The 16,959-nt window shown below is 44.3% G+C and overlaps 1 protein-coding gene across 3 annotated transcripts; it reads left to right on the forward strand.

The window, feature by feature from the left end:
• Window positions 1–727: 727 nt before the first annotated feature.
• LOC100968671 (protein SSX1) lies at window positions 728–14,965 on the forward strand. Of its 3 annotated transcripts, none has more exons than XM_055106346.1 (8): window positions 728–2,906; window positions 4,715–4,803; window positions 5,239–5,353; window positions 6,027–6,122; window positions 9,275–9,324; window positions 11,309–11,432; window positions 13,802–13,906; window positions 14,369–14,965. In XM_055106346.1, exons 2-7 carry the CDS (start codon window positions 4,735–4,737, stop codon window positions 13,900–13,902), a joined length of 555 nt encoding a protein of 184 aa, XP_054962321.1. In that variant the 5' UTR covers window positions 728–2,906; window positions 4,715–4,734; the 3' UTR covers window positions 13,903–13,906; window positions 14,369–14,965. The 3 variants fall into 3 exon arrangements, with proteins under 3 accessions (XP_054962321.1, XP_054962322.1, XP_034805815.1); XM_055106347.1 differs by having other exon boundaries at window positions 11,312–11,432; XM_034949924.3 differs by lacking the exon at window positions 14,369–14,965 and adding an exon at window positions 9,460–9,467 and having other exon boundaries at window positions 728–4,803; window positions 9,275–9,328; window positions 13,802–14,025.
• Window positions 14,966–16,959: the final 1,994 nt, after the last annotated feature.

Here is a 16,959-nt window from a genome sequence, read left to right on the forward strand (position 1 = left end):
CTCCTGGATTATCTGGGTGGGCCCTAAATGTAATAATGAGTGCCTTTATCAGATTAAGGCAGGGAGATCTGACACAGACAGAAGAGAAGAAGGCAGTAAGCCTGCCATGGTTTGAACGTCCCCACCAAAACTTGTGTTGAAATTTAATTGCCATTGTTAACAATATTAAGAGGTGGGGCTGTTAGGAAGTGATTAATGCCATTATCATAAGAGTGGATTAGTTATCACGAGATTGGGTTTGTTATAAAAGGGAGCTTAGTCACATTTTCTCTGTCTGTCTCCTGCACTTGCTTTTGCCTTTCATCCTTCCATCATGACACAACCCTCACCAGATGCCAGCGCCATGTTCTTGGACTCCTAGCCTCTAGAACTGTATACCAAATGAACTTCTATCCTTTATAAATTACCCAGTTTGTGGTATTCCATTATAGTAACAGAAAACAAACGAAGGCAATGACCATGGAGGTAGAGATTAGAGTGATGCAGCCATGTATTAGTCCGTTCTCACACTGCTATAAAGAGCTGCCCGAGACTGGGTAATTTATAAAGGAAAGAGATTTAACTGACTCACAGTTCCGCATGGCTGGGGAGGCCTCAGGAAACAATCATGGCCAAAGGTGAAGAGGAAGCAAAGACTTTCTTCGCATGGTAGCAGGAGACAGAAATGCAAGCAGGGGAAATGCCAGACGCTTGTAAAACCATCAGACCTCATGAGAACTCACTGTCACAAAAACAGCATGGGGAAAACCACCCCCGTGGGGATTTGTAATCTGTGGGGATTACAATTCGAGATGAGACTTGGGTGGGGACACAGAGCCAATCCATATCAAGCTACAAGCCAAGAAATGCTGGGAAGCTGGAAGAGGCAAGGAACAGGTTCTCTCCTAGAGCCTCTGGAGGTGTACAGCCCTGCCGACAACTTGATTTCAACTCAGTGAAACTGATTTCAGATTTCTGGGCTCCAGAATTGTGAGAGAATAAATTGATGTTGTTTATGCCACAAAGTTTGCGGTAATTTGTTACAGCAGTCAGAGGGAATTTGGGGTGATTGTAAGGAGTTATGTAAATTATGTTAAAGAACCTTTGCAGTTGTAAGATGCATTCATTCATTCAACAAATAGTCGAGGCAATATAGAAGAGTAATTAAAAGTACCGACTTTGAGGCCGGGCGTGGGATGGTTCACTCCTGTAATCCCAGTGCTTTGGGAAGCCAAGGCAGGAGGATTGCTTGAGGCCAGCAGTTCCTTCCAGATCAGCGGGGACAACATAGCAAGACCCCATCTCTAAAAAAAAAATTATTTTAATTAAAAATAAATAAATACATAAATAAAAGCACAGACTTTGGACTCAATTCTATCTTGGGGGTGAATCCCAGCTCTGTCACCCACTGACTATGTGACTTTGAGCAGACTGCTTAATTCTCTTGAGCCTCAGTCTCAACATCTGCATACTGGGGATGATAATAGTATTTAACTCCAGAGAAGATTGTGAAAATTAATGGGAAGATGCACATAAAAGGCTTTGTGCTGGGTTCAAGGGCCATTGCCCTGTTCCTGCCCTAAGAGAGCTTGCTGTAATCCTGGGAGGATCTTAGAGAGATCAGGGCTGTAGATGGAAAGCCCAGAGAGGAATGGGGACTTGTTGGAGGTACTAGGGATGGGGGTAGGGGAAACTTCTTAGACAAATTGACTTATGAGCTCCCTGATGAACACAGTGGGCCTTAATTACATACTCTTTTTAATACTATTATTATAAATATTATTAATATCAATGGGTAAAATATATTTCTGCTTCTTTGGTCTTCTAGAAAAAAACATATATGGAAGTGTAGAAGTGTTTTTTTTTTTGTTTAAATTTCTTTTTTAAAAATTTTTTATAGAGATGGGGGTCTCACTATGTATCCCAGATTGTTCTGTAACTCCTGGCCTCAAGTGATCCTTCCACCTCCTGCCTCAGCCTCTCAAAGTGTTGGGATTACAGGCATGAGCCACTGGGACTGGCTCATTGAAATTTTTCTTTCTTTCTCTTTCTCTCTCTCTCTCTTTTTAAAGACAAGATCTCGCTCTGTGGCCCAGGTAGGCAGGAGTAGCCAGATCATGGCTCACTGCAACCTCGTACTCCTGGGCTCAAGTGATCCTCCTACCTCAGCCTCCTGAGTAACAGACTACAGGCACACCACCCCACCTCGCTAATTTTATTTATTTTTTTTGTAGAGAAAAGAGACAGGGTATTGCTCTGTTGCCCAGGGTGGGGTGCAGTGGCATGATCATGGCTCACTGCAACCTCTGCCTCCCAGGTTCAAGTGATCCTCCAGCTGTGGCCTCCCTAAGTGCTGGGATTACAACCGTGAGCCACCGCGCCAGCCCAAATTTCTTACGTCACTACAGAGTTCCTAGGAAAAAATCCCGTACCTGAAAAAGATAGAAACTGACAGGAAGGATTTGAGATGACAACCTGCTTCATATACACTCCTTATTAAAACTGGATAACAATGCACCACCGAGGAGGTGGGGAGGGATAGGAAAAATGAAAAGAGAAAATCAGCACATGCGTACTCTGATTTGGGAAGACGCCAAAGAGAAAATCAGAGCATGCGTACTCTGAACTTGGAGTAGCCAATCCCAGGGGATGCTTTAGGCGGGAAAGTCAGAGTTTCTGCCTCCATTTTGAGAAGGTTCTGTCCCTGGAGCCTAGACTGATAGACTCCTCATCAGCTTGGCTTGTCCTGCCTACTGTTCTGACTTCTGATTGGCCAGATGGAGTTCACTAACTGCCCTGATTGGTCCATCATCCTGGAGCAGTGACATTCCAGAATATTTTCTCCTCCTCCAGCCACACTTTGTCACCAACTGCTGCCAACTCGCCACCACTGCTGCCGACCTCGCAACCACTGCTTTGTCTCTGAAGTAGGTTCTCTTTAAGGGACACCCTAGATGGGCTAATCGGGGCAGATAGAAAAGGAGGAAGCCTCTGTAGGGCCGTCAAGTGCTTGGGGTTCCGAAAATCTTGAGGACTGAAAGACAACTAATGCCTTTCAGGACGATCATCATGGAGGATCCTCCCGCCTCGGCCTTGGGTCTACAGGCCTGTATTATCCCACCCCTGTTTTTTTTGTTTTTTTTTTTTTTAGTAGAGACGGGGATTTGTTATGTTGACCAGGCTGGCCTCAACCGCCTGGGCTCAAGCAATCCTCCCGCCTTGGCCTCGGGACTACAGGCACGAACCACCCCACCCTCAATAATTTTTTTTATTTTTTATTTTTTTAGTACAGACGGTTTTGCTATGTTGGCCAGGCTGGCCTCTGCCGCCTGGGCTTAAGCAATCCTTCCGCCTCAGCCCCGGGACTACAGAAGTGCACCATCCTGCCCACGCTTTTTTTTTTTTTTTTTTTTTTTTTTTTTTTTTTTTTTTTAGTAGAAACCAGGTTTCACTATGTTGTCCAGGCTGGCCTCAACCTCCTGGGCTCAAGCGATCCTCACACCTTGGCCTCAGGACTACAGATGTGTGCCATTCCGCCCCTGCTAGTTTTGTTGTTGTTCTTTTTAGTAGAGACAGGGTTTCCTTATGTTGGCCGAAATGGGCTTGACCTCCTCGGCTCAAGTGATCCTCCCACCTCGGCCTCGGAGCTACAGGCAAGAACCACCTCGCTGATGTTATTATTTTTGTTGTTATTATTAGTAGTAGAAATGGGGTTTTGCTATGTTGGCCAGGCTGGCCTCAACCTCCTGAGCTCAAGAGATCCTCTTGCCTCGGCCTCGGAACTACAGGCGAGCACCACCCCGCCCCCACTAATACTTTTTATTTTATTTTATTTTTTTTAGTAGAGGGTTTTTCTAGGTTGGCTAGGCTGGTATCGACCTCGTGGGCTCAAGCGATCCGCCCCCCCTTGGCCAAAGAGCTGAGATGTTACAGGCCTGTGCCACCGCCCCCAGCTAATTTTTTGTGTGGGTTTTTTTTTTGTTGTTTTTTTTTTTGTAGAGATGAGGGGTTTGCTATGTTTCCCAGGCTGGTCTCAACCTCCTGGGCTCAAGAGATCTGCACGCCTCGGCCTCCCAAAATGCTGGGATTACAGGCATGAGCCACTGCGCCTGGCCGATTGCTGCAAATTGAAACACCCCACATTTTCTCTAAGTGATGGCAGGCTCTTGTAGTCTCAGAGATTCTAGCTCTCTTCCTTCTAATAATTTACAAATAACCCAGTAATAGCTTCTAAATCTGTTCATATTAGTGAAGGTCATTTCTCTTCAACAGAACAGAACCCCCCATCCCTCTGCCTGATCAGATCCATCACCAGAAAGACCACGTTATGTCTGGGACTCACTTCCCTCCCTTTATTTATTGAATGGGGGTGTCAGAACGCCCCCATTCAATAAAATTACACAGTCACGTCCCTGCCTCCCCAGCAAGGGTCTGTACATCTTTCAGGGTAAGCCTAGCCCCAGGAAAACTACTAACAACACTAGCCAACCCCCTCCCAAAGACTCAAGGCTGCTAGGAAACCTGTCATCCCCAAGCAATACTTCTCCCAGAGACTCCAGGCTCCCTGTTTTCATCTGACTTCTCTCCATGTCCTTACCCACGGACAGATAAGCCCCGAATGGAGAAATGCAACACCTAATTCCAGGTGACTGAGTGTGGCCGGGCTTCACTGATTTCTCCCTCCATAGGACCAAGGGTCCTGTAGCTAGAAAGTCTCAGACTGTTTCTCTTGCAGGTCAGAGTGCTCCTGGTGCCATGAACGGAGACGACACCTTTGCAAAGAGACCCAGGGATGGTGCTAAAACATCAAAGAAGAGAAGCAAGGTAAGGTGACCTAGAGGGGGCATAGCAGTGGTCCAGGGGACAGAGTAGGGTGACCAGGTTTCTGAGGAAGGGAGGACAGAGGTACTGGGGACAAGGAGCAGGGTCTCAGGGGAGATCTGGACCCTTGGGAGCCTCCCACCTGTGTTCTGTCATCACCTACCATCCCTGGAGACAAGTCTGTGACCTTGCACTATATTTGGTAACTCTCAGTGCATTCTGGAAGGTGGGAAGAGAGCCAGACAGCAGCATTAAAGCCCTAATGTATGCCACGGGAGAAGCTAGGGTAGGTTCCCCATGGTCTCTCAGTTAGCCATGGCATCAACCAGGACGGATTATCATCCTCACTTCCCAGATCCAGCACACAGGAAGCGGCTCCAGCTGAATGGCAGACATACCTAGCTGAGTCACTGACAAATTTTATTTTATTTTTTTTAGGCCTTTGATGATATTGCCACATACTTCTCTAAGAAAGAGTGGAAAAAGATGAAATACTCGGAGAAAATCAGCTATGTGTATATGAAGAGAAACTATAAGGCCATGACTAAACTAGGTAACAGAAAGTTCTAGGAACAGACAAGTCTGGGGATACATGAGCATCCCTTTTCCTGCTTTGGCTACTTCTTAGGCTGCAGAAAGTACCCCACATTTTCCTTTTGTGCAGGGAAAAATCGCAAGGCAGCTTCTGGGGGTTCTGCTCTTCTGTATCCTGTCAGAGCTGAGGGCAGGGACTGGCCATAGTGGAGCTTGTACCTGGACCTTGCACTTTTCTCTCCCTTAGGCGTCTGTTCTGATCAGCCCAGCTGTCTCTGTGGCATTGCAGCACACCTCCCACCCTACCTTCCTCCTCTCGGCTTGTCTCTTTCTCTCTCCCTCCCTTTTTTTTTTTTTTTTTTTTTTGAGTCAGAGTCTCACTCTGTCACCTAGGCTAGAGTGTAGTAGTGCAATCATAGCTCAATGCAGCCTCGAACTCCTGGGCTCAAGCAATCCTTCTGCCCAGCCGATGGAGTAGCTGAGGCTATGAGCACCTGCCACCATGCCCAACTAATTTTATTTTATAATTTGTAGATATGGGGGTCTCTCTATGTTACACAGGCTCATCTTGAAATCCTGGCCTCAAACAATCCTCCTGCCTCAGCCTCCCAAAGTGCCGGTACTACAGACATGAGCCACCATGCCAGGCCTAAGTTTGTCCCTTAAGGAATAAACATTTTGCTTCTTTCTAGGTTTCAAAGTCACCCTCCCACCTTTCATGTGTAATAAACAGGCCACAGACTTCCAGGGGAATGATTTTGATAATGACCATAACCGCAGGATTCAGGGTGAGTAGATGGGAAGTGGCTGGAAAGGTCTCCTGAAGCCCAGTTGCTTTTCAGCTCAGCTACCTGGGAAAGATCCTCTGGCATTTGTTCCCTCATACACATCAGGGTTGAGTGAAAAAAAAAATTGCATACAGAAAGTTAACTACAGAGGCCATTCATAAAATTCTAAAACATGCAAAACAGTAATATGTATTTTCATGGATAATAAGTAAATGGTAAATGCATAAAAGCATAAATGCAAATAAAAAGGCATCAAATTGAGGAGACTGGCTGTAAATGGAGAAGGGTCGGGGGCAGGGATTGGTGAGTGCTGCACAGGCAGCTTCAGTCATGACTTGTTGATAGCGTGTTTTGTTTTGTTTTGTTTCGTTTTGTTTTGTTTTTGTTTCTGTTTTTGTTTTGAACTGGAGATTTGCTCTTGTTGCCCAGGCTGGAGTACAATGGCACAGTCTCAGCCCACTACAACCTCTGCCTCCCGGGTTCAAGCGATTCTCCTGCCTCAGCCTCCTGACTAGCTGGGATTACAGGCGCCCGCCACCATGCCCACCTAATTTTTGTATTTTTAGTAGAGATGGGGTTTCACCATGTTGACCAGGCTGGTCTCAAACTCCTGACCTCAGGTGATCCACCCTCCTCAGCCTCCAAAGTGCTGGGATTACAGGTGTGAGCTACTGCACCCAGGCCGTTTCTAGTGTTTCTAACATTCTAAATAAATAAATCAGATCTAACATAGTCATGGGGTAATGTTGAGATGCGACTGAACTCGATATTATTCCCCATACTTTTCTGTGTGTTTGAAACATTTCTTTTTTAAAAGACATGTTGTTCTTGCTAAACACTGTTTTTTTTAATTATACTTTAAGTTTTAGGGTACATGTGCACAATGTGCAGGTTAGTTACATGTGTATACATGTGCCATGCTGGTGCGCTGCACCCATTAACTCATCATCTAGCATTAGGTATATCTCCCAACGCCATCCCTTCCCCCTCTCCCCACCCCACAACAGTCCCCAGAGTGTGATGTTCCCCTTCCCGTGTCCTTGTGTTCTCATTGTTCAATTCCCACCTATGAGTGAGAATATGCGGTGTTTGGTTTTTTGTTCTTGCAATAGTTTACTGAGAATGATGATTTCCAATTTCATCCATGTCCCTGCAAAGGACATGAACTCATCATTTTTTATGGCTGCATAGTATTCCATGGTGTATATGTGCCACATTTTCTTAATCCAGTCTATCATTGTTGGACATTTGGGTTGGTTCCAAGTCTTTGCTATTGTGAATAGTGCCACAATAAACATACGTGTGCATGTGTCTTTATAGCAGCATGATTTATAGTCCTTTGGGTATATACCCAGTAATGGGATGGCTGGGTCAAATGGTATTTCTAGTTCTAGATCCCTGAGGAATCTCCACACTGACTTCCACAATGGTTGGACTAGTTTACAGTCCCACCAACAGTGTAAAAGTGTTCCTATTTCTCCACATCCTCTCCAGCATCTGTTGTTTCTTGACTTTTTAATGATTGCCATTCTAACTGGTGTGAGATGGTATCTCATTGTGGTTTTGATTTGCATTTCTCTGATGGCCAGTGATGGTGAGCATTTTTTCATGTGTTTTTTGGCTGCATAAATGTCTTCTTTTGAGAAGTGTCTGTTCATGTCCTTTGCCCACTTTTTGATGGGGTTGTTTGTTTTTTTCTTGTAAATTTGTTTGAGTTCATTGTAGATTCTGGATATTAGCCCTTTGTCAGATGAGTAGGTTGCAAAAATTTCCTCCCATTCTGTAGGTTGCCTGTTCACTCTGATGGTAGTTTCTTTTGCTGTGCAGAAGCTCTTTAGTTTAATTAGATCCCATTTGTCAATTTTGGCTTTTGTTGCCATTGCTTTTGGTGTTTTAGACATGAAGTCAGGCAGGAGAAGGAAATAAAGGGTATTCAATTAGGAAAAGAGGAAGTCAAATTGTCCCTGTTTGCAGACGACATGATCGTATACCTAGAAAACCCCATTGTCTCAGCCCAAAATCTCCTTAAGCTGATAAGCAACTTCAGCAAAATCTCAGGATACAAAATCAATGTACAAAAATCACAAGCATTCTTATACACCAACAACAGACAAACAGATAGCTAAACACTGTTAATGAATCAAAGGACAGTTAAGACAATTTTAAAAGTGAAAAAAAAAGAAACTATTAAAAGTGTAGATCCACCAAAAACTTCCAGAGATTGTTTCATTAACAGCATGTAGATATTGGATAAATATCTTAAGAGAGAGGGTGATGAACACATGTAATAAAGATTGCTGTTTCTCCATACTTTATTAAAACCAAATAGTCTTCTCATTCCCAAACAACCCCAATTCTCCATGATGAGCTTGGAAGTGAGTTTGAAAGAGTGATCCCTCATCCAACACACAGCGAGCTTTCCCAATTGTCAGTGAGCGGAGATAACATAGGATGAAAAAAAGACAGGTTCTTGGGTAGAGATCTTTGTGCATTTCAGGAATAGAAAGGGGACATATTTGTTTACTTGCTCTTCTGCTCTGACAATACAATCATAAGACAATGTCAGAGTATCTAAACTGTCTTCAATATCTCTATTACTCCCCAACTAAACAGGCCAGAATCAACCATCTCCCACAATCACTATAAGAGATCTGAAACTCCAGTGCTTGAGTATCTGTCAAGTTTTGACATTAAAGGAGTGTCTTTATACTGAAAATATTTCAGAGCCACTGGACTAAATCATCCATGGTTCATCACACATTTAACAGCTTAATTCACATACCATAAGATTCACCCATTTGAAGTGTACAGTGATTTTTAGTTGTTGCACATCTTGAGTGATTACACTTTACATTCCCAACCAATCAATTTAATTATTTGGGAAAAAGTAAAAGATATGTAATGGAATAAGATGAGACTGTGATGGGATTTAACCCCCATTTGAGAAACCATGAGATGTAAAATTCTGAATTGATGCCACAGATAAATGAACCAACCATGACTAAACATAATTCAGAAGCAAATCTCAAATAACTCCTCAACAATGAGTGGACTCATAACCTCTGCTGCAGAATGCCCTCATGCAACGGAAGTCTCTCCAGAGTTTGGAAATCTTTACCAACAAAGAAAAATTCTGATGTGTTCTCTTTCAGTTGAACATCCTCAGATGACTTTCGGCAGGCTCCACAGAATCATCCCGAAGGTGAGTATCTCTCAAATCTAAAGGACCAGAGAACCTTTTTCCCTTCATGGATGTGAACACTGATAAGACAGGGAGAATATCAAAAACGCCCTCATTGCCTCTTTCTCCCCATGTCTATCACAACAACTTATGTAGCACCGACGGCTTGATAATACTAACAGTTGTGATCCTTAATACTTCTTTTGTTTTCATAGTGATGCCAGATACTATTTTAAGCAGTTCACATGGATTAATTAATTTAATCCATAAGAAGACCTCTATGACATTGTTTCTTTTATTATCTCCAAATAGTAATGAGTCACACACTTCGGTTGTCATCCATATAAAAGCCATGTGACTTGGCACAAATCTTCTAAGTTATCGGAGCTCCAGATTCCTAGTCCATGAAATGGAAGTAAAGAATAATAGTTCATGTTATAGACCATAGTTATCAGCAACATAATAATAAAATGAGGCTATCGGGGTACAGAGATGTTAAAGAATTTTCCTGGGGTGCAGTGGCAGTGGTAGTCTAATCCAGAGCTCCAAGCCATTTAAAGCTCATTCACGTTTGTATTTGTTTATGAAGTTCAGATGTTGCTCACTAGGGCTTTACCCCATAGGGCCTACTGGTGCTTCCATTGAGACACCCACTCTGGCAACAGGAAGGACCAGCTGGCCTCTCCTGTTACCGGGGCCACTCCCATGGCTTAGGAATCGCTTTGACTGTTGGCCCCTCCTTGAGCTTCTTGAGGGCTTTGTCTGCACCTGGGGCATCCGAGAAGCCCCAGTCCCAGCCCAGGGGATCCCTCAGAGGCCCCTGAATGAGTGATTCCGGAAGTGCAGATTCAGCTCTGGTTTAGAAGGTAAAGGGATCTGGGAGTTGGGTTGCCAGTATGGAGAACGAATTCAAAGAAGGATCCAGAAAAGTATTCAATGTTATTATTATTACATTTGAACAATGTTTACAAGCTCAGAGAGGATTTTCCCTTAGCTTATTTTACATGTATTATTCACTATTTCATAAGTGAGGAAGCTGAGTAAAAAGTAGCTTAAGGGCCGGGCGCGGGGGCTCACGACTGTAATCCCAGCAATTTAGGAGGTCGAGGCGGGCAGATTACGAGGTCAAGAGATCAAGACCGTCCTGGCCAACATGGTGAAACCTCATCTCTACTAAAAATACAAAACTTAGCAGGGCGTGGTAGCGCCTGCCTGTAATCCTAGCTACTCGGGAGGCTGAGACAGGGGAATCGCTTGAACCGGGGAGGAGGAGATTTCAGTGAGCCAAGATCGCGCCACTGCACTCTAGCCTGGTGACAGAGCGAGACTTTCTCAAAAAAAAAAAAAAAAAAAAGAGTAGCTTAATATTGTTGGTCAGTGACACATCCCAGTGTAACCAGAATTGGTATGGGTACCACCTCACTGAATTCCACATTCAATGTTGGTGCCTCGGTAGGGTGGTATGCCAGATCTGGTACTGCTTTATTTGCTGCCTAGATTAATTTCAGCAAACCATTTCTTTACCTCTCCCTTCCCTGTATTCATCTCCCCACACCATCTTTCCCAGCAGTGTTTTGTCCCCTCCCTATGTTTTTACATTTACTCTCCCAGCAGCTGTCTACGAGCTTATATGGGATCCCTTGTATTTTATAGAAGCTCTTCCTTTTGTAGACCTGTGAATTCTTAGAATGCTATTTTTCTCCAAATCTTCTGTGTACTACACTCTCAACTACATGGAGATTTCTGCTGTTTCCACGAATGTCAGTCTTAAAAGAGTGTGAAGATAAGCATTCTAGCCCTGGAAACTGCATTCATTTAGGCCATTCCTTTTGCTTCTAATCTCCCAGGTTTGTCTCATTTAGGCAAGTGTGTAACTCTCCCCGCGTTGTTGAGAACATTCATTAAGGTAATGCATGTGAAGACGCTTTGTAAGCTCTAAAGCACTATAGAAATGTCACTGATACTGTTTATCTGTAACCTTCACATTATAAAAATCATGCCCAAGAAGCCAGCAGAGGACGAAAATGATTCGAAGGGAGTGTCAGAAGCATCTGGCCCACAAAAGGATGGGAAACAACTGCACTCCCCAGGAAAAGCAAATATTTCTGAGAAGATTAATAAGAGATCTGGTAAGAGGAAATGATTTGGGAACAACTTCTCTGGCTTTTCTGGCTATGTTCAGGTGTGTGGACTGGGTGTGTGGCATGGATCCCAGACAAGCCTGGGTCCAGGCTGGGCTGAAGAGCTCGCCCAGCTCCAGATGAGATGTTAGACATGACTTCCAGAGATGCAGACCGGAGTTGTCATCCATATAAAAAACCACGTGACTTGGAACAAGTCTTCCAAATTTTCTCAGCTCCAGATTCCTAGTCCATAAGATGGAAATAAAGAATCATAGTTCATAAATTGTTTGGAGGCATTAAATTAAATCCTGAAGGCCTGATGACATGAAAGGTGCTCAAGCGATTCTATCTTTGATAACCTGGGATCATATCTTACTCAGCTCAATGCCTGTTACCCAATACAGGTGTACTTCAGAGATATTGCAGGTTGGGTTCCAGAGCACTGCAATAAAGTGAGTCACACACATTGTTTTTCGTTTGTTTCGCAGTGCATAAAAACATTATGTTTACACTATAGTGTACTCTACTAAGTGTGCAATAGCATTATGTCTAAAAATGTACATAACTTAATTTTAAAATAATTCATTGTTAAAAAATGCTAACAATCTTCTGAGCCTTCAGTGAGTTACACTCTTCTTGTTGGTGGAGGGTCTTGCCTCGGTGTTGATGGCTGCTGGCTGATCAAGGTGGTGGTTGCTGAAGGGTGGAGTGGCTGTGGCAGTTTCTTAAAAGAACACAACAGTGAAATTTGCCACATGGATTAGCTCTCCCTTTCATGAAAGATTTCTCTGTAGTATGTGATGCTATTCGATAGCATTTAGCCACTTTAGAACTTCTTTCAAAGTTGGAGTCAATCCACTCTAGCTATGAAAGTTTTAGATGGCATCTACTTCCAATAAAAGGCTATTTAATCTATATTGAAAATCTGTTGTTTAGTGTAGCCACCTTCATCAGTGATCTTAGCTAGATCTTCTGGATAACTTGCTGCAGCTTCTCCATCAGTGTTTGCTGCTACACCTTGCACTTTTATGTTATGGGGACAGCTTCTTTCCTTAAACCTCACAAACCAACCTCTGCTAGTTTCACACGTTTCTTCACCTCTCTCAGCTTTCATGGGCTTGAAGAGAGTTCAGGTCTTGCTCTGAATTAGACTTTGGCTTAAGGGAATGTTGTGGCTGGTTTCATGTTCTATCCTGATCACTCAAACTTTCTCTATTGCAGCAGTAAGGCTGTTTTGCTTTCTTATTCTTGTGTTCACTGGGTATTAGTATTATTATTTCCTTCAAGAACTTTTCCTTTGCATTATATACTATTCTTTCTTTCAAGAACTTCTCCTTTGCATGCACAGCTTGGCTATTTGGTGCAAGAGGCCTAGCTTTCATCCTGTCTCGGCTTTCAGCATGCCTTCCTCACTAAGCTTAGCCATTTCTAGATTCTGATTTAATGTGAGAGAATGCGACTCTTCCTTTCATTTGAACAGTTAGTGGCCATTTTAGGATTGTTAACTGTCCTAATTTCAGTATCGCTGTATCTCAGGGAATGAGTAGGCCCAAGAAAAGGAAAAGAGATGGGGAAGAGCTCATTGGTGGAGCAGTCAGAATACACACAACATTGATCAATTACGTTCGTTATCTTCTCTAGGTGGAGTTCCTGTTACCCCCAAAACATTGACACACAACAGGGTGACTATAGTCAATAATAACTTAATCGTACATTTAAAAATAATGAAAAGAGTGTAATTGGATTGTTTGTAACACAAGGATAAATGCTTGATGGGATGGATACCCTATTTTCCATGATGTGATTATTACGCATTGCATACGTGTATCAAAATATCTCACGTACCCCATAAGTATATACACCTACTGTGTATCCACAAAAATAAATTATTTTAAAAGACTAAAAAACAACAAAAACAATTGCAATAATAACATCAAAGCTCACTGATCACAGATCACCATAACAGATATAATAATAATGGAAAAGTGTAAAATTGGTGAGAATTCCCCCCAAAAAATTACAGTATCTGCAAAGCACTATAAAAATGAGGTGCCATAAAACAAGGTATGCCTGTGTGCCCTTAACAAATACGTGCTGAATGAAAGGAGGTATCGGTGAATGTTCCCGTAAGTGAAGAGGTTGGTAATCTAAACGTCACAACAGAAGGAGCCAGAAGCTAAAACATTAATTGGTATTTGTCGTGTATTGGTGTGGGTCTAAGGCCTCAGCCTCTCTAAGCCAGAGAATGTGAAAAACTGGATAAAGAAGGCCCATGGGCACTTGGGAGGGAGGAGGCATCTCCTTTTTTTGAGAAAACAGAGCCTAACACTCTTCAACGTACCCAACCCTCATCTTCCAACTCTTCTCCATCATAGGACCCAAAAGGGGGAAACATGCCTGGACCCACAGACTGCGTGAGAGAAAGCAGCTGGTGATTTATGAAGAGATCAGCGACCCTGAGGAAGATGACGAGTAACTCCGTAAGTGAACCTTCGGCTCACCCTCCACATCCCTGCAGATGTGCTATTCTGTTATGGTACTGGTATCCCATCTTGTCATTTGTTTCCCAAATCATTCCTTTCTCATAATTTTCTACTGTACAACATTGAGGCTGAATGATGAGATTTCCCATGCTCTTTCTACTCCCTACCCTGTATATCCAGGGATCCTCACCACCCAGGATGCTGTGGGTTCCCAAACCCCAGGTCAGCCCTGATATGTGGCCACACCTTCTTCTAGCCTAGGAATGCATAAACCAGGTGAGGAAGTCACTGTGGCATGAGCAGATGGTTCACTTCGAGGAACCATGGAAGGCGTGTCCAGGTCCTGGGGTAGGGCAGAATCAGAGTGTGCAGGGTCTGCAGGTCAGGAGGAGTTGAGGTTGAGTTATTGGGCAGTGGGAACTCGCTGTCACTTACTTTCCTTCCCTCTTCTCGCCTCAGCCTGGGGGAATACAACACATGCCCTTGATGAGAAGCAGAACGTGCTGACCTTTCACGAACATGGGCATGGCTGCGGATCCCTCGTCATCAGGTGCATAGCAAGTGAAAGCAAGTGTTCACAACAGTGAAAAGTTGAGCGTCATTTTTCTTAGTGTGCCAAGAGTTCGATGTTAGTGTTTCCATTGTATTTTCTTACAGTGTGCCATTCTGTTAGATACTATCCTTATAATTGATGAGCAAGACATACTGAATGCATATTTCGGTTTGTGTATCCATGCACCTACGTCAGAAAACAAGTATTGTCAGGTATTCTCTGCATAGAACAGCGCTATCCTCATCTCTCCCCAGATGTGACTACTGAGGGCAGTTCTGAGTGTTTAATTTCAGACTTTTTCCTCTGCATTTACACACACACACACACACACACACACGCACGCACACACACCAAGTACCAGTATAAGCATCTCCCATCTGCTTTTCCCATTGCCATGCGTCCTGGTCAAGCCCCCCTCACTCTGTTTCCTGTTCAGCATGTACTCCCCTCATCCGATTCCCCTGTATCAGTCACTGACAGTTAATAAACCTTTGCAAACATTCCCCAGTTGTTTGTTCCTCTCATTATTGTGCACACAGCTTTGTGCACATGTGTGAATATTTCTTTAGAAAGATTCTTAGAAGTGGAATTGATGTGTCAAAGGAGTCATTTATTCAACAAAACCCTAATGAGTGTGTCCTCGTGCTGAGCGCTCTTCTAGGTGCTGGAGAGACATCAGGGAACAAGATGGGGAGATGTTCCTGACCACCATTCCAGAGGAGGATGTTTCCAGTTGTTGGCTTTCTTTGTTTCTTTGTTTGTTTGTTTCTTCTGGAGATGGGGTCTTGCTCTGTCCAGGCAGGAGTGCAGTGGCACGATCATAGCTCAATGCAGCCTTGAACTCCTGGGCTCAAGCGATCCTCCCACCTTGGCCTCCTAAAGTACTAGGATTACAGGCATGAGCCACCGCGCCTGACCTCCAGTTTTTATTTTGATAGGGACTATACACTTCAGTCCTGGAGCAGGATTCTGAAGCAGGTGGTTGGGCAATTTGGCCTTCGCTCTCTGAACGATTTTCGGGTTCTAGGGCTGGGATGGTCCATTTGGGAGTATGTGGGAAGAGACACAGATGAAATCGTCATCTGGGGAATGCAGAGGAATGAGGGAGATGCGTGCACTGTAGACCCTGTGATGGACAGGGAATACAAGAGTCCACTTAGTCTCCATGTAGGGGAGCAACGGTGGGAAAGTACCCTGGACAGAAGCATGAGACTGCCCATCAAGGGTCTCACCACCCAAGGGCCTGGGGGCTGGGGTGGGGACGATGATTTGGGAATGGGACAGTTCTTTCTCACAGGTACCACTGCACGGTGCAGAGGTGAAACAGTTGTGGGGAAGGGAAGGGCAGAGGGGAGTCTGTTTTAGAACAAACCATTGTGTGTGAATGGAGACATCAAAGCTCCATTCACACACCATGGACTTGAAACACCAGCCCCAGGTGGAAGCAGGATTGGAGCTGTTTTGACCGTCCATAGCCCATCACCTTGGCCTCCTGGTTCTCCCAGCCTTAGAAGGAGCACACTATCATCATTATGCCTATATGACAGATGATAGACAGAGTCCCAGAGAGATGGTCGGTGTCTTGTCACAGGTCCTACAGCTGGCAGGTCCAGGAGGAGCTGAGTTTGGAGCTCACTGACTTCAGAAACATTAAGGAGGACAGGTGTGTGTGGTGGAGGAAGGGAGAATTGAACAAGTCTCGGGTTCTGTCCCCAGTCACAAGGTAGAGGCTGTGGGTTCATTTTCCAAGACAAGGAGCCCTTAGAGATGGAGAGTGCAGGGAGGAAGAGGCAATCGTGGACATAGTGGGGACAGTGGGAGACAGAGATGTGCAGTGTGGGGAGAAGAGGGGCAGGCAAAGAAGCAGGGGATACCCAAGACCAAGTGTGGGCTGTCACAGCCACCAGAGGGAGAGGGTGCCAGGAAGGAGGTTGTGGGCCTCCAGGAGCAACAGAGATTCCCCAGATCTGTGAGCATGCCCTGCCTGGCACTGCGGGAAGAGGTGGCTGCCACCCAGGTCAGTGTGGACGTGCCTCTACCTGTGTCTCAGAGGAAACAAATTCTATTTTATCCTAATATAGTTCTGTATTACACAAATGTAACATTCGGCTACTAGATATCAGGTGCCTTATCCTCCATGCAAACAGAGGAGAGGATACCCAAAAAGAGATACTGAAGGATTTGGTTTTTCTTTCTCCCTGGGATGATGGGATCCATAAGTTGGGTCCCCCAGCCCACAAGACAGGTGCCAGGAAGGGTGACTGGAAGAGTGTGAGTCATGACAGGGAACATTTTTCCTTAGGTTCCTTGGGTATATAAAGCTCCTGACTGTCTATCATGGATAGATAAAGAGTGAACATGGTCCCCTCTCCACAAATGTGTTTCTTTCCTTCATTATTACTGTGAAGTGCCGAAGATACACCAAGTCCTGATACATTACTTTTTTTTTTTTTTTGAGACAGAGTCTCACTCTGTTGTCCAGGCTGGAATGCAGTGG

Source organism: Pan paniscus, chromosome X, assembly GCF_029289425.2.
Source record: "Pan paniscus chromosome X, NHGRI_mPanPan1-v2.0_pri, whole genome shotgun sequence".
In the NCBI taxonomy this organism is placed as follows: domain Eukaryota; kingdom Metazoa; phylum Chordata; class Mammalia; order Primates; family Hominidae; genus Pan; species Pan paniscus.